This window comes from Nyctereutes procyonoides, unplaced genomic scaffold, assembly GCF_905146905.1.
Source record: "Nyctereutes procyonoides isolate TBG_1078 unplaced genomic scaffold, NYPRO_anot_genome, whole genome shotgun sequence".
Lineage (NCBI taxonomy): Eukaryota > Metazoa > Chordata > Mammalia > Carnivora > Canidae > Nyctereutes > Nyctereutes procyonoides.
This window is the reverse complement of record NW_026575144.1, coordinates 9603949-9628537: the sequence shown is the minus strand read 5'-3', so window position 1 is coordinate 9628537 and position 24589 is coordinate 9603949. Positions and strand designations below refer to the sequence as shown.

Here is a 24589-nt window from a genome sequence, read left to right as displayed (position 1 = left end):
AATATTCAGCTTTGTAATTCATATTTTTGGTTATATGAGAATGCTAGTTTAATTGTTTTATTTATTATAACACATTTCAGTGCAATGTAATGTAGCTTTTAGCCATCAGATAAGCAGAAATGGGACCTTCAGTCTCTAGAAATACTGGAGCTCACTGATTTACTTAGTAGTTTTTAAAATGCATACATTATTTGATAACTTTGAAATATTTAGTAGGTGCTGGGAATACAGAGGTGAAAAACTGATCCTTACAGTCATGGAGCTTATGTTACTGATTTTTTTCATATAGGGATCTGAAAGTAACTATGAAGCTATTAAAGAAGGGGTTAACGTTCGGTATTTGGATTTGAAGCAAAACTGGTAAGTAATTAGTTTGTCACCAAGAACATAGGTAGTTATTTGGAAAAATAATGTTTATTGTAAAGTGATGAGCAGTCTTGCTATCTGTTTTTTACTGCTAATCTCATCATACTCTCATACCTTACTAAGTGGTTTAGTGTCCTTTTCTAGAGATGCTGTTTCTTTTTGAGAAACAGGCAGTTTTCAGCCTTTGGCTGTATATTTTTATATTAGCTGTCTGCCCTAGTTCGAGACCAATCTTTCCTGTTGTCATGGCTGGAGCTTCTCTTACTTCATGCAAAGAGCTGTCCTCCCTGCTGCTGTCATTCTTTTCTGAGTGGAGATTCCAGGCATACTGTTGCAGCCATTTTGCTTTAGTAAGCCTATGTTTGTGGCTATATTAAAGAAAGGAAGGTGGGGTGAGATCTTGTCTTGGCAGTACAAGTAAGAACTCAGGGTTTATACTCAGTGAATTTCCTCTTAAAGACAAGAGGAGACAATGCTTTAAGTCGTACTTAAGGCCCTAGGTTAGTCTGTTAAAGCTGAGCTTTATCGCTGTGTTGTAGTTGTGTTAGCTTTATTAGCTGTCTTACAATTTACTTTTAATACCAAAGATTGTATGGAACTTAAAAACCAGTTGTAACATGGCTTCCATGAGAAAGTTCATAATGAGTGCATTATGGGTACTTGATTTGTAATTCTTCAAAACACAACCAGAAGTTAAGGGCAATTTTTATGTGTTTTAGAGTAATTTAGTTTAGTAGAACAAATTCTACTTGTTTTTTGGAAGGATATTGAAATTCTGTATAATTTTTCTGAGGCTCTTGAGAATGTCAGATCTTTTTTTATACTAGAAACCTCATAAGAACTATCAAAGAGGTAGAAATAATAGTATCTATTTAATTTCCATAAATGGTTTAATTACATATAGTTTATGTGTTTTCATGTATCTCTACCAGACTTTCAGAAGTTTAGAACTGCTGCTGGGACACACAGCCCATGTGGGCGTGTGATGCAGACATTTTTTTCACATAGTTTTCAGAATGGAGAAGTAGACTGAAAACAGGAAGAGAAACCTGCTTAGGAATTGCTGTATTGGATCAGAGCCCAGGCTCCTCTCCCCTATTGTCATGCTTAACAAGATGCTTTGGGGCTTTCAAGACACAGCTCTCAGTTCTCCTTCTGGACCCTCTGGTGATCCATACAGTGTGTCCATGTCTGCATACATTTTTTTCTATTTAAGAATAGTGTTCATCTTCCTGATGCTCATTGGTGCTCCTTGCTGCTCCTTAATCTACTGCTCGTTTTAGCCAGGTTTGCAACCTAAGCATATATTTTTAATGAATAGGCTTATAAGTTCTTTTATTAGATTATTATTGAAATGGAACTCAGCCTCATTTTTGGTGTGAATTTGTGTTTGTTTTGTTTTTAAGATTTATTATTTATTCATGAGAGACAGAGAGAGAGAGAGAGGCAGAGACACAGGCAGAAGGAGAAGCAGGCTACATGCAGGGAGCCCTACGTGGGACTCAATCCCGGGAGTCCAGGATCAGACTCTGGGCTGAAGGCAGGTGCTAAACCGCTGAGCCACGCAGGCTGCCCTGGATATTTTAAGTCTTAAATGTAGTATCTTGTGTATATTCACATAAAAATTTGTTAAATTTTTACTGGTCTGCAAAACTTAGATTATCTGTGTGTCTTCTGTGCTACCTAAAAGTGCATCATGTTTTTTTCAAATGTGAAGATGTTTTTATAAAGATATCAAATACAACTGGTCTAACACCAGTCTCTAAGGAATTCTATTTGTTAGACATATCTCTTTGATTTGGTGAGCACCTTTCATCACCCAGTGATAGTCTTTAGAGTAACTTCAATATAGAACCTTACCATAGGTCTAACCAACTATACCTCACTCCTTAGTACATTCAAGACCACATTCTCTGGGGCCTCACTTGGTTCCTTTTTTTGCTTTGTTTTGTTTATTTGTTTTTGGCTACACTGTTTATAATTGGAAGTTTGTATCTACTAATTCCCCTTGTCTATTTTGCCCATTCCCTCAACGATCTCCTTTCTCACAACCGAGAGTCCTTCATTTTTCTGTTTTTTCATTTGTTTTTAAAATTCCACATATAGGGGAAGCTTATGGTATTTGGCTTTCTGTGTCTGACCTATTTCACTTAACAGAATATCTTCTAGTTCCATCTATGTTGTCACAAATGGCAAGATCTCACTCCTTTTTATGACTAATATTCCACTATGCATGTGTGTATGTGTGTATATATGTACTACATACATTGATACTTAGGTATATATATACACCCATATACACACACATCTTGTTTATCCATTCATTTGTTGATGGGCTTTGGAGTTGCTTCCATGTCTCAGCTGTTGTAAACAATGCTCCAATAAACAGGGGTGCATGTATATTTTCAATTTAGTGTTTTTGTTTTCTTTGGATAAATCCCCAGTGGTGGAATTATTGGATCATATGGTTTTTTAATTTTTCAAGAAACCTCCATACTTTTTTCCACAATGGCTTCACCAGTTTGCATTCCCACCAATAGAGTGTGAGGACTCCTTTTTTTTCTCCACATCCTCACCAATACTTGTTAATTTTTGTTTTTTATAGCCATTCTAATAAGTATAAGATGCTATCTCATTGTGGTTTTGATTTGCATTTTCCTCATGATTAGTGATGTTGTGTATCTTTTCATGTGTTTGGTGGCCATCTGTATGTCTTCTTTAGAAAACTGTTCAGGGCCTCTGCCCAAAAAATTGGGTTTTTTGGGTGTTGAATTGTTAAGTTCTTTATATATTCTAGATATTAACCCCTTATCAGATACATCATTTGTGAAATTCCATTTAGCAGGTTGCCTTTTGTTTTGTTGATAGTTTCCTTTGCTGTGCAAAATCTTTTTATTTTGGTGTAGCCCTAATAGTTTGATGTTGCTTTTTTTCCTTGCCTGAGGAGACATATCCATAAATATGTTGTTAAGGCTGATGTCCAAGAGATTACTGCCTGTGTTTTCTTTTAGGGGTTTTATAGTTTCAGGTCTCAACATTTAGGTCTTTAATCTATTAGTTCCTTTTTACGTATGACTTCTATGTCCTGTATTAACTCTTTAGGTCACTGCTAGTATGTTACAAATTTGGGCCAATATTTTTGGATTCCTTTCAAGAGTCCAAGTAGAAGTGATAAGGGTTCAGGGGCTGGGTGAGGAGAACGGTGGAAAAAGAAATGAAAGCCATGTTAGTATCGCTTGATTTGGAGTGATATCAATTAGTCATCAGCTTGTTTTTTTTGTTTTGGGGGCTTTTTTTTTTTGCTTCTTATTATTAGTTGTCAATAGAGGGCGCTTGCTCCCTGTTAATATTTCTGAGACTTGCATGAAAGTTGCTAATAATAAATGCTACTGAATGTTTTGGATGGGTTGAGATTAGAGACTATTCTTTGTTGAGGGCAACAATTTTGATAGACTTAAGAGGAACATACAAGCTTTAAGATAGGAAAAGGTTTGTTTTCATATTGAAATTTCTGTAACTAGTTGTTAAAATTAAAACCAAAATGATGTTCCTCCTAACCAGAGTAAGCTTTAAAGAACAAATTAGGCAAGGGTTTGGCAGCCTTTTTTGTGAAGGGCCTCAAACTGACTATTTTAGGCTTTGGGGGCCATGTAGTCTTCTAGGCTATCAATGATAGCATGAACTATTCTATCAACAGTAGCCTGAAAGCATCTATGGACAATATAGAAATGAGGGGGTGTAGCTGTATTCCAGTAAAGCTTCATTTATAAAAATTCACTTGGGCACAATTAGCCCTAAGGGTTCTGTTTTACCAGTCCTGCATTTGATTTGTTGATCTTTTTTTTTTTTTTCAAGATTTTATTTATTTATTAGAGAGAGAGAGATAGAGCAAGCACAAGCAGGGGAAGTGACAGAGGGAAAAGAAGGTTCTCCACTGACTGGGGAGCCAGACCTGAAGCTCAATCCCAAAACCCCTGGGATCGTGACCCAAACCAAAGGCAGGTGCCCCTGTTGATCTTTTTTTAAGTCAGATTTATTGAACTGTGCTTTACAGACAGTAAAATTCACCTGTTTTAGTGTATAATTTAATGAGTTTTGACCAATGCAGACTCAGTCATTTGTAAGACCTAGTCAGTATATGGAATAGTCCATCACCTCCAAAATTCCTTCGTGCCTCTTTGTAATCAATTCCTCCTTCACCTTCAAACCCTGGCAACTATTGATGTATTTTCAGTCCCTGTAGTTTTGCCTTTTTCAGAATGCCCTATAAAGGAGATCATAAAGTTTAAAGCCTTTTGAGACTAACTTCTTTCACTTGCCATAATGTATTTGATACTCATTCAGTGGTTTCTTTTTACTGCTAAGTAATGGCACACTGTAGAATTACCAGGGTTTGGGGCAGCTGGATGACTCTTGATTTCAGCTCAGGTCATGATCTCAGGGTCGTGAGATTGGAGTCTGCTTGGGATTCATTCTTTCCCTCCGCCCCTCCTACTCATACTCTCTCACAAATAAATAAAATATTTTTAAAAAGATTACCAGGGTCATCTATTCAGCAGTTGAAGGATATTGGGCTTCCATTTTTAGGCAATTATGAATAAAGTCACTATAACAATTTGCACACAGGTTTTTGTGTGAACATAAGTTTTTACTTTTTTTGGGTAAATATCTAGGAGTAGGATTGCTAGGTCTTCTGGTTAGTCCACATTTTAACTATATAAGAAACTGACAGGCTGACTTCCAAAGAGGCTATAGATCTTTCTCTTTTATTGATTAGTGATGGGCTCCTGATCTTGGCAGCTGCATGGCACCCAGCAGACAATCCGTGTCTCATTTATTACTCTCTGATAACAGTAGAAGATAATGGCCACCAAATGTCAGATGCAGTAACTGTAGAAGTCACTCAGTATAATCCACCTTTTCAGGTAAGATTTCTGTCTGCAAATTAAATTAGGAATGACAGTAATGTAACAAGTTGTGTCTGAACCATTGCAGGGTCAGGTTCTTTTGAGAGATTGACCTCCAGGGCTTGGAAATATTTTTAAATAGCTAGTTTTTAGGCATTGCATTTTGTTTGTCATCTTAGATTTGTTCCTTTGCACAACCTTAGCTAAAAAGAAATGAGAGTGGAAGCAGCTGACCGTAAGCAGTTGTTTAATATTGTAAGTATTCTTGAATGATGATGATGTTCATAAGGAAAAGCCTTAACTGTAAATTCATTTCATTTAGCCTTAAGTATAGTATCTAAAAAAAAAAAAAAGTATAGTATCTAATTTTGTTAAGTATTTTTAGTATGACTCTAAATACTGTAAGGAAATCGTTTATTTTGTCCCTATATTTCAAATAAACCTTATTATGCAAGAAGAACATGCTCAGTGTTAAGATTTTTCAGGCAATGCAGAAGAGGTATAAAGAAAGCAGTTTCAGAGTTAAAAAAATCATGGAATAACACTTTTAATGTTTCATTTATAAAATTACTTCTTTAATAATAAACAGTATATATTTTTAGCATTTGCTGATTTCATTTAATTAGGTCATATTTCTTTCTGTTTCTGATTTTATATATGAACAAATTAACTCAATTTTCTTGTGCTCGATAGCTTCACAGTGAAGTAGAAACCAAAATGTTTACCAAGAATCGCTTACAAAGTATTTGCCAATTTTAAATCAATAATATAGTAAACTAATCTTTTAATTTCTCACATTTGTTAGAGGCTTTTAGTTAAAATTCCATCACCATGGAATTTTCAAAATTTGTTGATTTACAACTTGACAAATTGTTTCTCCAATTGATGTTTATAAACTTATTCTGTGTCATATTTTGTAAATCATCCCAAGGGTAGTGTTTAGGTTTTGACAAGGACAATCTGAATTATTTTATCATTTTCATGAGATAGTATATAAAAATGTAAATTTACAAAATTATACAAGTATTTTTAATTCTCATTAATGTAACCTTTAATTTTCAGTCTGAAGACTTGATTATGTGTCGGTTGATGGTTCCAAACTTTTCAAATCAGACTGCGTATCTGTATACTGAAAGTGCAGTCTACGTGTGCTCCACAGGCACTGGGAAGTTTTCTCTTCCTCGGGAGAAAATTGTCTTTAATACACAAGGTACAGTATCAGTTTTAGAAAGGATGATTAATGATTAATCATAATTAGTCATTCTTAGCAGTTTTTATTCTCTTTCATTCCATAAGTGTTGTTTTAAGCATGATACCTCTAAATGTTATTGAGACATTCAGTACTATAGCAGTAGTAGCTGGAAGTTACAAACCCTACTGAAAAACTGAAAGGGCAGTAAAATTCCCAAACTGTTATGTTTGTGGGCAAAAAAATAGTAATGTTTTCCCCCAGAAGAGGCCAAGAAGCAGAGAACTGACATTAAAAGAAGTAATTGTTGATTCCTAATTAGACTAACTTATTACTCTGAGCTGATTGTCTTTAAGTTTGTTCAGACTCCTGGTTAAGAAGAATCCCAGGTGCCGCACTCATGCAAGGGGGCCAGAATGGAGGCACAGGACAGGGGAAGCCATCCAGGAGTGGAAAAAAAGCCAACCAGGCAGTCTAATCAGGATTTTTATCTTAAAGAGATTGGGGAGAGGGGAAAATCCAAGGAAGCCATGGATTTTGAATGGAACCTAGATTTTTCTAGTTTTAACACAAGAGCCTAGACTTTGGGTATTGAGATTGTTATCAAGGCATTGAGCAACCTGAGACTTTTTCCCTTCTCCATTGGCCTATTTAATAAGTAAAGAAAGACAGAGGGCAAGAGGACTCCCTTGAATTGGAAAAAGCTGTCATCTGAGTTTTGCAGAATGAATAATTTTATTTTTTGACTGATTATATTTACCGCTATCTTGAAAGGCTAGTTTTTAATTGTCCCCAAAATGAAGGACACAGAGCTGGTTTTTTCAAATAACAACAGGTTCCTGACATTTGATCTAAAATTAAAAAGCTGAGTTCAAAGTAGGAAGAATATTGTAAAGGGAAAAAAAAGTTCTTAATATATCAAGATGATTTTCTGTTGAGGCCAGTAGATTTTAGAAAGAATTTTATTTGTTATGTATGTCTGTATATTTTCCTTTTAGGAGATAGTATTTTAGGAGCTGGTTCCTGCGGTGGTTTTCCTATCCTTTTTTCTAGAAACAGTGGATTGGTGTCTATTACTTCAAGGGAAGGTGTGTCCATATTAGCAGAAGACCTTGAAGATTCTCTAGCATCTTCAGTTGCTGGACCCAGCAATGAGGTAATTTGGTTCCATAAGATTTTAAGATTTTTATCAGAGTATTTCCCACAGATGTTTTAGTTTAACAGTTTTAAAAGAGGTGTGATGAAAAAATAATTCCCTCATCTCCTCTGTCCTCTTTTCCAGTAGCAACTCCTTTTAAGTCTTTTAGCTGTTTCTATTTGTCTCCATATTACTAAATAATATCATATGTTGCTATCTCTTAATTCATCAGTTTTAGACATTTGTTGATACCTATTACAGGATAAAGATTTAGGGTAATCTGTAGTCCTGCCTCTGCGTTTATCATCCCAGTATAAATTTTTTCCCTTTAATAACAATGTGAATATTACTTATAGTTCACGGAATCAAGTAGTGTGCTGATTACATGTCCTTCATTATTCACCTTTATGTGATTCTCGGAGTGTTTAATGGACCAATTTTATATTTCCTTTCACTTTTCTTTAATATATGGCCCATCTTCTCATGGCCTCCAGGAGCTCTTTAAATGCTTGACAATATGGTTTTCCTCACAGTCAAATCTTTAGAAACTCTGCATCTACTGGCATCTTCGAAACTTCCTTTTCATTATCCACAAATCCTTGCCAGGACTTGTGTCTGCACCACACGCCCTGGTTTGCCTGTCTCCTGTCTGCTCTGTAATCTTTCATTCCTTCTTCTGGTTTCCATCTTTATGTGTTGTAGTTGGAATCACAGATGTTTAGGTGGTTGCGCTTCTGGGTACTTTGGGATGATTTTGACAGAGTGGGATTATTTTTAGAGTTCAAAATTAAAATAACTTCGTAGTTTCAACAGAAGGTAATTTTTTTTTACTTTTATTCATTTGTAGTCATGTGGTTTTTATAATACTGCTTATGTTCTGAAGCTTAGAATATTCCTCTCTGAAATTTTTCTAAATCTGTTTAAGCTTGAAATCAACCATTTTCCTTAGTAATATCCATTGCAATGAATTGTGTAAGAGCAAACCAATAAAAAGTTGTGTGGCTAATGATGAAACCCCCAGATAGTTTTATTTACAATATAATTCCTAAATTATATATGCCTTTTTTTTAACTGTATGTCAATCCATATTTTTTATTTATTTTTATTTTTAATTCCAGTGTAGTTAACATAGTGTTATCCTAGTTTCAGATGTATAATACAGTGATTCAGTAATTGTATACATTATACTTAGTGCTCATTATGATAAATATACTCTTAATCCCCATCACCTATTTCACCCATTCCTTACCCTCCCCTCCCCTTTGGTGACCACTAGTTTGTGGAATAAACAAATAAAATAGGAGTCTGTTTTTTACTTTGTCTCTTTTTTTCTTTATTTGGTTTCCTAAATTCCACATATGAGTGAAATCATATGGTATTTATCTTTCTCTGACTTATTTCACTTAGTCTTATAGTCTCTAGATTTATCCATGTTGTGGCAAATGGCAAATTTTCATTCATTTTTATGGCTGAGTAATATTCCATTTTATGTATGTACCACATCTTCTTTATCCATTCATCCACTGATGGATACTTGGACTGCTTCCATAATCTGACTGTTGTAAATAATGCTGCAATAAACATAGGGTGTCATATATATTTTTTGAATTAGTGTTTTTGTATTCTTTGGGTAACTACCCAGTAGTGGAATTACTGGGTCATATGATAGTTCTGTTTTAATTTTTTGAGCAATTCCTATACTGGCTTTTTAAAAAAGATATTTATATTTATATTTATATATTTATATATTTATATTTATTTAGGCAGAGGGAGAAGCAGGCTCCCTGCAAGGAGCCTGATACGGGACTCAATCCTGGGATCATGCCCTGAGCCAAAGGCAGATGCTTATCTGCTGAGCTACCCAGGCGTCTCTCCATACGGTTTTCCAGTGGCTGCATGACTTTGCATTCCCATCAGTAGTGTGCAACAGTTCCTCTTTTGTCCACATCCTCACCAGTGCTTAGTATTTCTTGTGTTTCTGACTTTAGTCATTCTGCTAGGTGTGAGGTGATATCTCATTGTGGTTTTGATTTGCATTTCCCTGATGAAGAATGATTTTGAGCTTTTTTTCATGCGTCAGCCATATGGATGTCTTCTTTGGAGAAATGTCTGTTCATGTCTGTCTTCTGCCTGTTTTTTAATTGGGTTGTTTTTGGGTGTTGAGTTGTATTATGTTTTTTTTTAAAGATTTTATTATTTATTCATGAGAGACAGAGAGAGAGGCAGAGACATAGGCAGAGGGAGAAGCAGGCTCCATTCAGGGAGCCGGGTGTGGGACTCAGTCCCGGGACTCCAGTATCACGCCCTGGGCCAAAGGCACACACTCAACTGCTGAGCCTCTCAGACGTCCTTATCAGTTCTTTATATATTTTATATACTAACCATTTATCGGATATGCTCTTTGCAAATATCTTCTTCCATTTAGTAGGTTGTCCTTTAGCTTTTTTTTTTTTTATTGTGCATAAGCTTTTTTTTTTTTTTTTTAAGATTTTATTTATTTATTCATGAGAGAGAGAGGCAGAGACACAGGCAGAGAGAGAAGCAGGTTCCATGCAGGGAGCCTGACGTGGGACTCAATCCCAGGTCTCCAGGATCAGGCCCTGGACTGAAGGCGGCACTAAACCGCTGAGCCACTTGGGCTGCCCTGTGCATAAGCTTTTTATTTTGATGTGGTTCTACTAGTTGATTTTTTCTTTAGTGTCCTTGGCCTTAGGAAACATATCTAGAAAAATGCGTCCAGTGTCAGAGAAATTACTGCCTGTGCTCTCTTCTAGGATTTTTATGGTTTTAGGTCTCAAATTTAGTTCCTTAATCACATTTTGAGTATATTTTTGTGTATAGTATAGGAAAGTGGTCCAGTTTCATTTTTTTGCATGTAATTATCTAGTTTTCCTGACACTGTTGAAGAGATGGTCTTTTTCCCACTGCATATTCTTGTCTCCTTTGTTGAAGATTAATTGATCATACATTTGTAGCTTTATTTATGGGCTCTCTAGTCCAATGATCTGTATGTCTGTTTTTGTGCCAGTACCATACTATTTTGATTACTACAGCTTTGTAGTATAACTTGATAATCTGGGATTGTGATACCTTCCCTAGTTTTTTATTTTTCAGGATTGCTTTGGTTATGTATACCTTTTTGATAAGACTTTTTTTTTTAAGATTTTATTTATTAGCGCACACAAGCAGGGGGAAGGGAGCAGCAGAGGGAGAGGGAGCAGCAGGCTCTCTGCTGAGCAGGGAGCTCAGTGTGGGGTTTGATCCCAGGACCCCAAGATCATGACGTGAGCCAAAAGCAGATGCTTAACTGACTGAGCCACCCAGGCACCCCTTGATAAGACCTTATTTGATCATTTGGTCCATTTTATTTTGTTCCAATAAATATTTAAGTATATAAAGTGCTAGTATGAAGGACATGGTAAACAGCTTGTGTCTGTTTTGTTGTCATAGGTGGGTTTGATCCAGTTTTTAGTTCAATAATTCAGAATATTCTGATACCTTCACCTCTGAATTACAGTTTTTTTACTTGACAGAGTATGGTTTTTGAGGCTTCTACAAAGAATGAAACCATAGCCCAGGAAGATAAAACCAAATTGTTAAAAGCTGCTTTTCTGCAATACTGCAGGTATGAAAAGTTTTTTAAATTATGGCTTAATTATGTCACATTTTCGTGACATGCTACTTATTTGTTGTCTGTTGGGGGCAAGTAGGAATGATGCCACTAAGGAGAAAATGTTTTTCTTAGCTTTAATGCTTTAACAAACTTATTCTAAACTTGGTAGCCATAAGAGGCTTTCAATTAGTCTAGGAAAAAACATGATATGACGTACCCTCCCACTTAATGGATAACTATATGCTGTTTAAAATGGTGATCCTGAAAGACATCTTGCAAGCATGTTTTATGTTTACTGTGAAGGCAAATTACTTGCATATGAAGGTCTATTGGTGTTATAAAGAAATTAGACTTGGCTTATTCATTCGGTTATGTTGCATACAAAATCACCAGAGAACTAGTGGCTTATTTAGCATAACTCATGTTTCTGTAGTCTGGCTGTTTGAGATTGGGCTCAGGTGGACATTTTATGGTTCCTATCTGGATTCACTCTCTGTGATCACCTGCCAGCCATGCCAGCTAGACTTGCTTCCAGGCCCTGGCTGGTCATCTCTCTGCTCATATGCCCTGTCTTCATTCATCTAGCAAGCTACCCTAGCCTTGTTTATGTATCTCAGGGTTCCTGGAATGGCAAGAGAGTAAGCTTCAGTGTACAAGTGCTTTTTAAATCTCTCCTTGGGTCATATTTGTTGATATCCCATTGGCCAGAGTAGTCACAGGGGTAAACCCCTAGCCACCCCACCCCCCATTGGGAGGGTGCTAATAAGGAGTGTGTATATGGGAAGGGAATGATTGTGCTCAGTTTGCTACAGTTGCTGACCTGTACTTCTGGTTTTAAGGTGAATTCAGTCATGTGTTTGTCCCAGTTATGTTTTCTGCATATCATATGCCTTCCTTAAAACATAAATTCACATTTGAATGAACACTAAGGAAAATTGAGATCTAGCCTTTGCCCTGCCCCTAAGTAGCTGTGTGAGACTTTAAACAGATTCCTTAACATTCCTTAACATTTCTTAACATTTGTTTCTTTATGAGGTGTTGAGTGGGTTGGCCATTGGGGTGGCCATTGAACTGTATGAAGGATCATTAGTTTATCTGGCAGATTTTTATTTTGAAGTTAAAAACTCAAAGTTAACTACCTCCATATTCCCTAGTTCTCAGTTTGTGATCCCATAGTCCCACTTAGTAGAATCTGGTGTGTAGGGGCTCACTCCCACAAAAGAGATAGTAAATAGTTAGACCCTACAGTGCTTTGACAGTTTCACAAATTTGTGCCATCATAATGATCTGCTGAGCTTAGTTCTTAGCCAGAAGAGGGCACTATTAGACAACTTCAGTCTTACTGCCAAGATTTGGATTAAAAGATTACGATTATGCCTTGCATACATTTGGTCTTTAACAATTTTGACAGATCTGTGGCATCTCAAAATTTAAATGATAATGATGCAAGTCACCATAGTCCTAGTATTAGTTTCCTGTGGCTGCTATAAGAAATCACTACAAACCGGATGACTTAATAGAAATTTATTCTGTCACAGTTCTGGAGTCCAGAAGTCCAGAAGTGTTAGCAGGGCCATGCTCCCTCTGAAGGCTCTAGGGAAGAATGTTTGCTTGTTTTCCTCCTAGATTCTGGTGGTTGCTGGCAATCATCAACATTCCTTAGCTGGTACATAGATTACTCCAGTTATCTCCATAGTCACATGGGCTTCTTCCCCATGTATCTGCCTTTACATGTCACAGTCATTGGATTTAGAGCCCACCTAATCCACTATATCCTCATCATAACTGATTTTGTGTGTGTGTGTGTATGCAAAAACCTTATTTCCAGATAAGTTATATTCAGAGGTTCTGGGTGAATGTGGATTTGGGAAGGGATGCTATTCAATGTATATAGTCATTTCTAAATGTTCTGTAGGGGAAGATTATTAAGCATGAAAAGGAATCACTGACCTGAAGTCCTGAGAGTATAGTAACCTTAGAAATAGGGTCATGGGGATCCCTGGGTGGCGCAGCGGTTTGGTGCCTGCCTTTGGCCCAGGGCGCGATCCTGGAGACCCGGGATCGAATCCCACATCGGGCTCCCGGTGCATGGAGCCTGCTTCTCCCTCTGCCTGTGTCTCTGCCTCTCTCTCTCTCTCTCTCTCTGTAACTATCATAAATAAAAAAAAGAAAAGAAATAGGGCCATGGGTCTCTAGCACAGCCATATCTTCAGCTTACCCTGTATGGCATGGTTGAAGTACTATGAGGTTAACAAGTAACCACTTCTGGGGTGTTGTTGCCTATTAATAGTCTTAAAGAATTAGACTCTTCACAAATGGAATCATACTTTTATTATTTTTTTATTTTTATATTTTTTTAAGATTTTATTTATTCATTCATGAGAGACAGAGGGAGAGAGACAGGCAGAAGGAGAAGCAGGCCCCATGCAGGGAGCCCAATGTGGGACTCCATCCTGAGACTCCAGGTCCATGCCCTGGGCCAAAGGCAGGTGCTAAATTGCTGAGCCACCCAGGGATTCCCAGAATTGTACTTTTAAAGCAGTTTTGCAACTTCATCACTGTTGACATTTGAGGCCATCACAATTTTTTATCCTGTGAATTGTAGAGTGTGTAGCAGACATAACTGGCCTCTTCCCACTTGATGCCAGTAGCATCCTCCCCCAACTTGTGACAACCAAAATTATCTTCAGACATTGCCAGATGCTCCCTGAGGGCTGAAATTGGTAGATAGCATTCAGAAGTATTCTGTGTTTAGTTTTTGCTAAGGTAATGTTGTGATTTTTATAGCATCTTTCCTTTGAAATTAATTTTTATATTATTTTGATTTTCATTTTATTGGCTCTATATAAATATAAGATCTTTTGCTCATGAGAGTTTTAAGGAACTTACTCTGTTAATTTAAATAATTATTGGTTATCTTGCCATAGTCAACTGTATTCCTGTAACCTGTAGCATAATCAGGTTTCCAGCTTCAGCTTGGCCTTAACCACTTCTAGGCAGTTTTTCTGTGTTTATCTATTTAGTTCCATCTCCTGTTCTACCAGGGGTCCATTTCAGTGCCTTTCTACCTCTCCTCCACCTGTCCCATTTCTCTGCCTCCTCTCCCATACCTAGCAGACAAATCAGCCTCCTACTTCACAGAGATAATAGAAGCCAACTCCCTGGACTTACTACCTACAAACTTAGCTGCGCCTCAGCTACTTTTCCTCTTTCCCTCCCTATAAAGTAGGAAGGGGTGTTCTTTCTAAGAAGAAGCTCTGTCTTTTGTTATTGTCTTAAAGATTCTATTTATATATTATATATTAATATATATTATTTATATATAAATATATATTTAGAAAGAGTGTGGGGGGGTAGTGAAGGGGAGAAGCAGAGGGAGAAGAGAGAGAACCTCAAGCAGACTCCTGGCTGAGTGTAGAACCAACATGGGCCTCAATCCACTGAGCCACCCAGGCACCCCTCTTTGTCTTTGTTTTGAATTTCATTTTGAAATTATGTTCTTTGTTACTTATCTTCTGTATCTTTGACCTCTTTTGTGCTGGCTTCTTCTCACCAGCCATTAATCATATTTAATGTGTCATTTAAAAAAAGACCAGGGGCAGGACACCTGGGTGGCACAGTCAGTTTTAAGCATCTGACTTTTAGTTTCAGCTCAAGTCATGATCTCAGGGTTGTGAGATAGAGCTGCACATTGGGCTCCATGCTCAGTGGCACATCTGCTTGGGTTTCTCTCTCCCTCTGCTCCTCCACCCCTACTGCGATCTCTCTCTCTCTCTCTCTCTTTCTCTCTCTCTCTCTCTCTCTCTCTCTCTCTCTCACACACACACACACACACACACACACACATACACACACACACACCTTTTAAAAAAACAGCACCTGGGTGGCTCAGTCCTTTAAGTATCTGATTCTTGATCTTAGCTCAGGTCTTGATCTTAGAGTCATGAGTTCAAGCTTCATGTTGGGCTTCAGCTGGGCGTGGAGCCTACTTAAAAAAAAAAAAAACCAATCTGACTTTTTGTGTTCCCCTTTGAGCTACCACCCCTTTTGTTTGTTCCTGTTTATAACTAAACTGCCTGAAAACTAGTCTACCTTTGCTGCTATCATAATTTTTCTTTCTCCTTTTTTTTTTCTCTTTCCTTGACTTCATTTGCCAAAGAAACCCAGATCTGCCATACTCTAGGCCATTATATACAAATGAAGAATGTTCCAGAGCACTTGTACATTCACAGGCACCTCAGTTTGAACATACCCACAGCTGTGCTTGTCTTCTCCAAGCTTATTTTCTTTTTTAGCCCCTTTTGCTACCACTGGTGTTAGCCCCTTTTGCTACCACTGGTGTTCTACAAGTGTTCTACCATAATCCATTCAATTTTAGAGCAAAAACATACAGATCCGGCCAGTTGCCAATATTTGCCTCATTTCTTTTTTTTTTTGATGTAGGACTTTTTTTTTTTTTTAAGATTTTGTTTATTCATGAGAGACACACACAGGGGGAGAGAGAGGGAGAGAGAGAGGGAGAAGGAGAAGCAGGCTCCTCACAAGGAGCCTGATGTCGGACTCAATCCCTAAGCCCCAGGATCATGCTCTGAGCCAAAGGCAGACACTCAGCCACTGAGCTACCCAAGTATCCCCACCATTAACTTTTTAATAGTGAATTTTGAAAATGATTTGCCTCCTTTAATACTTTTATTTTCCAATTTTATTTCAGAAAAGATCTAGGTCATGCTCAAATGATGGTTGATGAGCTCTTTTCCTCCCACTCTGATATGGATTCTGATTGTGAATTAGACAAAGCTGTTACCCAAATCAGTGTGGACCTGGTGGATGACTACCCAGCCTCTGACCCACGGTGGGCTGAGTCTGTCCCTGAGGGTAAGAACTTCTACTTTTCATATTATGGAGTGATCTGTTTTGAGAATATTTTGTTTTTTTTTTTATTAAAGCATGTCTCAAAGCAACATGAAACAGGTGAAACAATTATAAATTTACTATTTTTTAAAAAGTTGTAACTTACTTTATAGTAGATTTTGGAAAAGGCTCAACAGATCTGCATAATAAAAACTGAAGGAATAATGCAGCACATCCTGCTTGTTCTGTCTGAAGGAGATTAATTAGCCCTACTTACCTTTCTCACCATTTTGTTTCTAAAAGGAAATTGGTAAAAAAAATAAATAAATAAATAAAAATAAAAGGAAATTGGTGACATAAGTAAGCATATTAGCTCCTGGGATCCCTGGGTGGTGCAGCAGTTTGGCGCCTGCCTTTGGCCCAGGGCACGATCCTGGAGACCGGGGATCGAATCCCACATCGGGCTCCCGGTGCATGGAGCCTGCTTCTCCCTCTGCCTATGTCTCTGCCTCTCTCTCTCTCTCTCTCTCTCTCTCTCTCTCTGTGACTATCATAAATAAATAAAAATTAAAAAAAAAAACATATTAGCTCCCAAATTAAATGATACTTTTGACATAATCCCTGTATTTGCCTAATAGAAATTATACATTTCCCTAAGAGCAGCAATGAGCAAATCTCAGTGTATAGAAGTGGACATATCATGTCTCTCTGCCCAGTACTTTCCTTTTTGCCCTGGGTGACTATCCCTCTTACACTTCCACCACAGCATCAGGGGCACTCAAGCATACCCAAATACCAATAAACTGTCTCAAATGTCCATTTCTCTCCCCAGATTTCCTACTTAGCAAGTTTGCTATGCCTCATTAGAAGGTTAGTAAGGAAACATTAATGCTTACCTTTTTTCTTTGACTTTATTTTGAGCTGTCAAGCTCAGAAAGATATAAATGATTAATAATAACATGGCTTGTGTTTTGAATAAATAAAATATGAATTGTGTCGAACTCCCAAAATTTCCCTCTAAATTTTTTAACTCTTGGGTAATGTTACAAATAATTGCATTGAAAGGTTGGCAGTTCTTTTTGTATAGATTTTTTTTATCTTTATATTCATTTTAATAGCAGTAATTGTAAAGCCAGTATGTTATGTCTTTAAATTTTGTTACTTTGTTTCAATAGAAGCACCTGGGTTTAGCAATACATCACTGATTATTCTTCATCAGCTGGAAGACAAGATGAAAGCCCATTCTTTCCTTATGGACTTTATTCACCAAGTAAGTATCCTAGTTGCTGTGAACAGGGATGGCCAGGACACTTGGCTTTACTGTGTCTTTTGTTAGATCTCCCTAGGATAGTGAGAGATCCTCTTACTCTGAGGTGGTTTGTGGAGTGGGACATGACCAGTGAGTGTTTCCCATTTTCATTGATGCCATAAAAATAAATATAACTCCAGCGTTGGTAGGGGAGGGGGAGCTATTCAAGTATAAAAACTGCATTGAAAACAGGATAAAAAGAAAAATAGTGTATTTCTGCAGAAGTGTTTTTACTTCTAATATTCTGTGATATTCTATGTGCTTTTATGTAAACTTAGGTTTTCATGAATTTACTTTGTATTATTAAAAAGATAGTGAAGAGTAACAGATTTTGATATATGGGTTTATGATTTTGAAGTACCATTAGAATCAATTCCTTATTTAATTTTTTTTTTTTTTACTGGAGTATCCCCCACTGAGCCCTTGATATTAATTCTTATCCCCTTTGGCAAGAGATATGGCCTTGTTGGCATGGAGTCTGGCTTGAGGAGGAGAGCCTCCTATTCAGAAGTATTTCCTTGGATATAAGTATCTGGTTATATAATTATTTACATTAATAATAATAAACAGTAATAAGCTCTAAAATATTAAAAGCAATACAAACAAAAGCATACCCAGAATGGCTTTTAGATCCAGCTAGATACTACCTTGCAATGGACACTGCCTCCAAGAGCTGAGTGACTCCAGCAGGGTTTCTGAAGCCCAGGGAGGCTGTGCCAGAGATATGGCAACCACTCCTGCTCTGTGGCTCTCTCACCCTCTGATAAATTAGTGTGTCCTCGGTGTGGCATATTAAGGCATGAACTCCTTTCATTCCACTATGCACACCTTCTCTTCCATGGTTAGAGCTTCTCTTCACTCCTTCTTTCCTGGCCTTGCTATTCATTTGGGATGATAGAGAATATTCTTGAGATCCTTGAGGTATTATACTTCATTCTGGCCCAGGTTTATCACACCCATTCTGTTTCGGTTGTATTCACTGAAGGAAGGGTTCCTGTGTGCTGTCCTCTTAGTTGATAGTTTATTATGTATATAATTGCTATAGATTCTCAGAAGTCAGGGTGCAGCTTTTCTTGGAGCAGTTAAATGAGTGAATTCAGCAGCAAAGTGGCAAGAAAATGGTTCTCCAGACAGAAGAGGTCCTGTTCATCCTCTTATTGCCCAGATTCTTGCTCACAGTGGTAGTCAGGGAGAGGCACCACTGGTGCCTTGTCCTGGGCACACGGCATTTCCATGTTGGGTTGCAGTGTAGAAGTAATCTATCATTCAGAAAAAATGAAAGAGCATTTTTGCACAGAGAAAAAAGGGAAAAGACGCATGAATGTCATCTTTTATCTTTTGTTTTCAGTTGGCTGATGTTGCAATTTTTGTTCTCGACATACGATTGTAAGCCAGACTTGCCAAGACACAAGTTGTTTTGGCTTTTCACTATAACTAATTCTTGTTCCTCCTGTCTTGACTGCTGATGTTCCTCAATGATTCTGATGTCTATTGTATGGGAAACAGCCTTCCCTTGTGGCTTTCCATTTATACACTGTGGAGCTATCTTTATACTTTAAAAAATAAGAAGAGAAGACTGTTACTAGCCTCATGAGGGATTTGCAGAAAACCGTTTAGCCCATTTAGCAAATGGTAGATTCCTCATTGTTTTAAGAAATCTAATTCATGAAAAAAGTTTTCTTACCATGTGTGTTTTTTTATCCATGTTAGTAGGATTTAGAGATTTGGGGCGTTGTTTATTTTTGCTTTCTGTGTACTTTTTAAAAAATAAACCTAAGCATACAAAAATCAAGTCTCTCAGTAATAAAATGTGGAAAAGATTTCGGTATTTAGATGTATCTCTTGGTTTCTTCCTAGTTGGTATGTTAACACTTTATCAGATGAGAAAGCTCACAAGAACTCAACCTAGTAACACATCAGGAATTTGCCACCAGGCAGATCAGAGGTAGTAGTGCAGAGGATTAAAGACTCTCCCACCCTCCTCATGGCTTTAGGGTTCTGGAAATTAGTCACTGAAGATGAAGACTGCTGACTATCTTGTTCACAAAGATCTAGAATCTTGGATAGTTAGGTAGTAAAGAGCAGTTTTACACTTTTGATAACCATAAATAATGAGAAATAAGGTAGAGTAGCAAAATGACCATAATCTCAGAAGAGGAGAATCTATACTTTCTTTTTTTTTAATATTTTTTTAAATTTTTATTTATTTATGATAGGCACACAGTGAGAGAGAGAGAGGCAGAGACACAGGCAGAGGGAGAAGAGGCTCCATGCACCGGGAGCCCGACGTGGGATTCGATCCCGGGTCTCCAGGATCGCGCCTGGGCCAAAGGCAGGCGCCAAACCACTGCGCCACCCAGGGATCCCGAATCTATACTTTCTTATAGGTGCTAATGACTCTGGCTGAAGGAGAGGGGAGGGGAGGAAAGGGGGAGAGAGAGAGAGAGAGAGAGTGAGTTTAGAACAGCAAAAAGGAGAGATAGCCATGGTACTTTCTTGGGGACAGCTAAGGCCAGTGGCTTTCTACCCATCGTGCTTCTGGTGGAGAAAAGACTGCATTATTTTATGTGTTACTGTAAATGCTTTCTAAGAACATGTGTTTGTATTTCCACTAGGTTGGCTTATTTGGACGTCTTGGCACTTTTGCAGTAAGAGGGATGCCCATGGCAACTCGACTATTGCTCTGCGAGCATGCTGAAAAGTTATCAGCTGCCATTGTTCTCAAGAACTACCATTCGAGGCTCTCTGACCTGGTGAACACAGCAATAATGATTGCTTTAAACAAGAGGGACTGTGAAATCCCATCCAACCTGACTCCTGCAGACGTCTTTTTTAGAGAAGTAAGAGTCCTTTTGCTCTTAATGTGGCTTCGTAGAGCTATGCCATTTGTGGATTATGCCATGAACAGGGATGAGATTGAGGACAAAAAAATCTCAGTGAAATTTTAAATAGGACTCCATATTCATTTATCACATTCCATATAAATTAGAGCTTGCAAAATTGATTAAGTTTTTTCTACTATCTGCTGAATGTTTTCCTTTTGCCTCTCCAAATCCACTCTTGACTGCCCCAGAGGGCATCTTCATCAGCAGGTTCCCTTGACCCTCTGGCTTCCTGTTGTCTTTGATAATGGTGAGGCACTATCAGGTGGGGAGTGGCTGTCTGTTGATATTTGTTCTCATTCCTTCCCTGCTTCCACTGCAGTTTGCTCTGCCTTCTGTCAGAGACTGTGGCTTCTCCATGGCTGCTTTTCAGGTTTCCAATAACTGCTTCCTCCCAGCGCCCTTTCACACCTGGACTTAATAGTGGCTCCCCTAGATGTTGTACCTTCCTTGTAGATCCCCTTACCCCTGCCAGCACCACTGTAAATCATCCCTTTACTAAACTCTTCTCGCTACCTGCTAGGATCCTATTATCTACTTTGCTTTTAAAATCAGATTTATTTTCAAAGGAAAAGAAAAACCTACTGCAAACTTCAGAGGGAGAATAGATTAAGATACTGTCCAGTTGGTGGTAGCTGATCATTGTGATAATAGTATACAGCTCTTGTTCTCATGCAACTTCTTACAACCTCGTGAAGGCGCAGGGGAGACTTTATTCCCTCTCGTAAAGATAGTGATACTAATGGTGCTAGCTCACCCCCCACCTCTGAAATTTGGAACTGTTTTTTACATTTGGGGAACTTTTAATTCTTATTTGGTGAGTCTCATTTTTATTTCCTTCTGACTACAGTCTAGCTATGATCCAGGATCTAACTATGCTATGCTAAGGCTATGCTAAGAAGTCTTTTTTTCCTTCTTAATACAGTTGACCCTTAAACAACATGGGGTGCTGACCCCCTTGCACAGTGGAAAATCTATATATAACTTCTGACTTTCCATCGGAGAAGGACAAACATTATATCTTCTCATTCATTTGGGGAATATAAAAAATAGTGAAAGGGAATATAAGGAAAGGGAGAAGAAATGTGTGGGAAATATCAGAAAGGGAGACAGAACATAAAGACTCCTAACTCTGGGAAACGAACTAGGGGTGGTGGAAGGGGAGGAGGGCGGGGCGTGTGAGTGAATGGGTGACGGGCACTGGTGGGGGGGGCACTTGACAGGATGAGCACTGGGTGTTATTCTGTATGTTGGTAAATTGAACACCAATAAAAAATAAATTTATTAAAAAATAAAAAATTAAAAAAATTAAAAAATAAATAACTTCTGACTTTCCAAAAACTTAACTACTATTAGCTTACTGTTGACCGGAAGCCTTACCAGTAGTTAAATTAACACCCGTTTTGCATGTTATATATTACATACTGTATTCTTACAATAAAGGAAATATTAAAATTTACATAAGAGAAAGTAAGCTCACAGTACTGTATCGAAAACTAATCTGTGCATCAGTGGATGGATGCAGTTTAAACCTGCCTTGTTTAAGGGTTGACTGTGTTCCTTGTACTATAACCTAAAAATAATTTAAGACGCTGAACTATGTTCACATTTTCTTTTGATTCCATAAATGTGTTTAGTTTTAAGAATGCCTTGTTTTTATATATTTGGGTTAGTTTTTTTCCTAGGGAATGTAAGGCAAAGCACTTTTTTAATTTAATTTTGTTTTTCTTTAATCTAGGAAATATGCCCAAAATTGAATGAAAGAAATAAAAATAGTTTTGCCTCACATTTATTTTTTTTTTTAAAGATTTTATTTATTCACAGGAGACACAGGGAAAGAAGCAGAGACATAGGCAGAGGGAGAAGCAGGCTCCCCAGAGGGAACCCAATGCGGGACTTGATCCCCAGACCCAGGATCACGCCCTGAGCCAAAGGCAGACGCTCAACCGCTGAGCCACCCAGACATCCCTTAACCTCACATTTCACAATCTTACCATTCTGAAAGGAATCTATACAAAGCCCCCATTCCCCTACCCCTGGCCAAGCTTACAGATAAAACTCACAGGTGTCTGCACTTAGCCCTAACTGTTATTTAGGAAGGGGAGGAGAGTGATGGTGTCAGAAACAGAAGCGGACAAAGAAGGACTGCGGAGGAGAAGGTCGCTTACAGGATGAAGTACTATTTGGGAGGGAGAAATCAGAGATATCTGATGCTAGAGCTTGTCCGAAGAGGTGGGGGCCGTTCATAAAACCCTGTGAGAGAACTGTCTACCTCCTGTTGGGAGTGTAAGGTGTTGGGGTCGGTCTTGGAATTCTGGGGAGATGGGAATAGTGAAGAATGCATCCCACCTTGGAATGGTGGGGGAGAAGAGTATATATGTAGATTGGGGACGATGAGGGGGATAAGGAAGACGGCCTCATTGATAATTCTAAGATCCTGAACTAGTCTGTAAGAGCCATCGGGCTTTTTGACTGGAAGAATTGGAGTACTATAAGGAGAGTTAGTAGGTTTCAATATATTTGAGGAAAGGGATTTGAAATGAGGGGTGGTAAGCCTTGTAAAGCCTCAGGTTTGAGAGGATTTGAGGTTTTGAAGGGAAAAAGGTAGGATCCTTAAGGTGATTGTGATTTCTTTCACAAACTGTTAGAACTTTTATGTCCTTTTTTGGTCTTTGTTCATACATAATTTAACATGGCAAAAGAAAGATTTTAAGTTATTAACAAATTTTTTGAAAGAATTGAGTAAGAGCCTGGTTCCTTTTTCTGCATTTGGATCAAAATGGAAAGGATACTAGTTAAATTCAGTATACCTGCATTTTCCACTTACCAAAAAAAAAAAAAAAGATCTGGAAATTATCAGTTGAATACATTAGTTCATGAGTAGTATCTTAGGAATATGATAGAACAAAACTAAAAATATGATTGGTTCCAAAAGAACACTCCATATGGAAAATGGTAATGTTTAAGATCATTGATACCACCATTTATCTTAATTCCTCATGACATTTACTGTTCTTAGATCCTTCGAGATGTAGTTTTGAATCCTAGGGTTCTATAAAGCAGAGTTAACTGCCTAAGGGATGGATGATTGGGTCAGCATATGAACAGTATTTGAAATCACTGAGTACGTAACTCACATGATTGAAGGTGTTTATTAGCAAATGTTTTGACATTTTATTTGCTTTTATATTATTTTCTCTTTTATGTCATATATACTTTCTTATGATTTTCACATTAACAGTATTAAGAAATTCTTACATTTAATCTTATAAATTAAATGAGCCAAAAAGTGTCTTGCTGGGGTCGTTAGAATGCCTTTGACTAATACCCAAAATAGAAAAGGAAGAACAGGGTTCTTCTCTTTGGGCCACATTTTGCATGTGCATATGTCTTGTTCCTTCAACTAGTTTGTAAGCTTAAGGGCAGCAAACATCATTTCTCTTTTTTCTTTGCATGCCCAATTGCTGTGCAGACTCTAAATGTATTTAGTAAGTATTCCACTTAAAGGGAGGAAATTTAATCATGGGCTGAAACTGGAAGCAGGTGTTTCAGTGCTTAAGAACATTTTTACGCCATTACATTCATATGTTAATAATGACAAAAAATTAGAAAAAACAGTGAGAAGTTATGAACGCAGAGGGGCAGGAGGTTAAGGATGCTGAACCCCTACGCTGTCAGAATATTTTTACAAAAATCATAAGAGAAAGTACATATATAGTACTGTACTGTATCAAAAAATATCCACGTGTGAGTGGACCCATGCAGTTCAACCCTGTGTTGTTCAAGGGTCCCTTGCATGATATTTTCTCTACTTCTTTTAAATTTATTTTCACCATTAACTATTTTATTCTATCGAGCTGAGGGCATCCTTTGATGAGAAAAGCCCTTGAGTAGATTCTGGGCAGTTGTAATTATTACCCATCACCATAATTGTTGTAAGTATTGCCTTCTCCTCACTCTTTCAGGTGTCCCGGGTAGACACTGTCTGTGAGTGCTTACTGGAGCATGAGGAGCAGGTCTTAAAGGATACATCATTGGAATCCATTGAATGGGCTGAGGTGGTCATCAATGTGAATAGTATTCTCAAGGTACAAAACTACAGTGAAGATTTCAGCAAATCAGAGACCAGAGTATGGATAGAAGAGAAAGTGGTTTCCATATTCTTGTCTGTATCACCATTAATTTATAAATGTATTTAACCTTTAATTCCAAAAATGTAGAAAAATACCAGTCATTTTATTAATCAGCCAAACATAAACATTAATTACCAAACATTTAATGTTTGCCTTGTGCATGTTGAAAGTTTCTATAATCCTAAGTTCTGTTTGGTAAAA

General features: G+C 37.7%; 1 protein-coding gene across 1 annotated transcript in view; it reads left to right on the top strand.

Moving 5' to 3' along the window:
• NUP133 (nucleoporin 133) overlaps positions 1-24589 on the top strand; it is a 54228-nt gene that overhangs the window by 12291 nt on the left and 17348 nt on the right. The window contains exons 8-16 of the mRNA XM_055308920.1: positions 290-360; positions 5144-5291; positions 6336-6483; positions 7461-7618; positions 11134-11225; positions 15925-16088; positions 17240-17334; positions 19989-20213; positions 24221-24343. Coding sequence (XP_055164895.1) covers positions 290-360; positions 5144-5291; positions 6336-6483; positions 7461-7618; positions 11134-11225; positions 15925-16088; positions 17240-17334; positions 19989-20213; positions 24221-24343 — 1224 coding nt within the window. The remainder of the gene's footprint in view (positions 1-289; positions 361-5143; positions 5292-6335; positions 6484-7460; positions 7619-11133; positions 11226-15924; positions 16089-17239; positions 17335-19988; positions 20214-24220; positions 24344-24589) is intronic.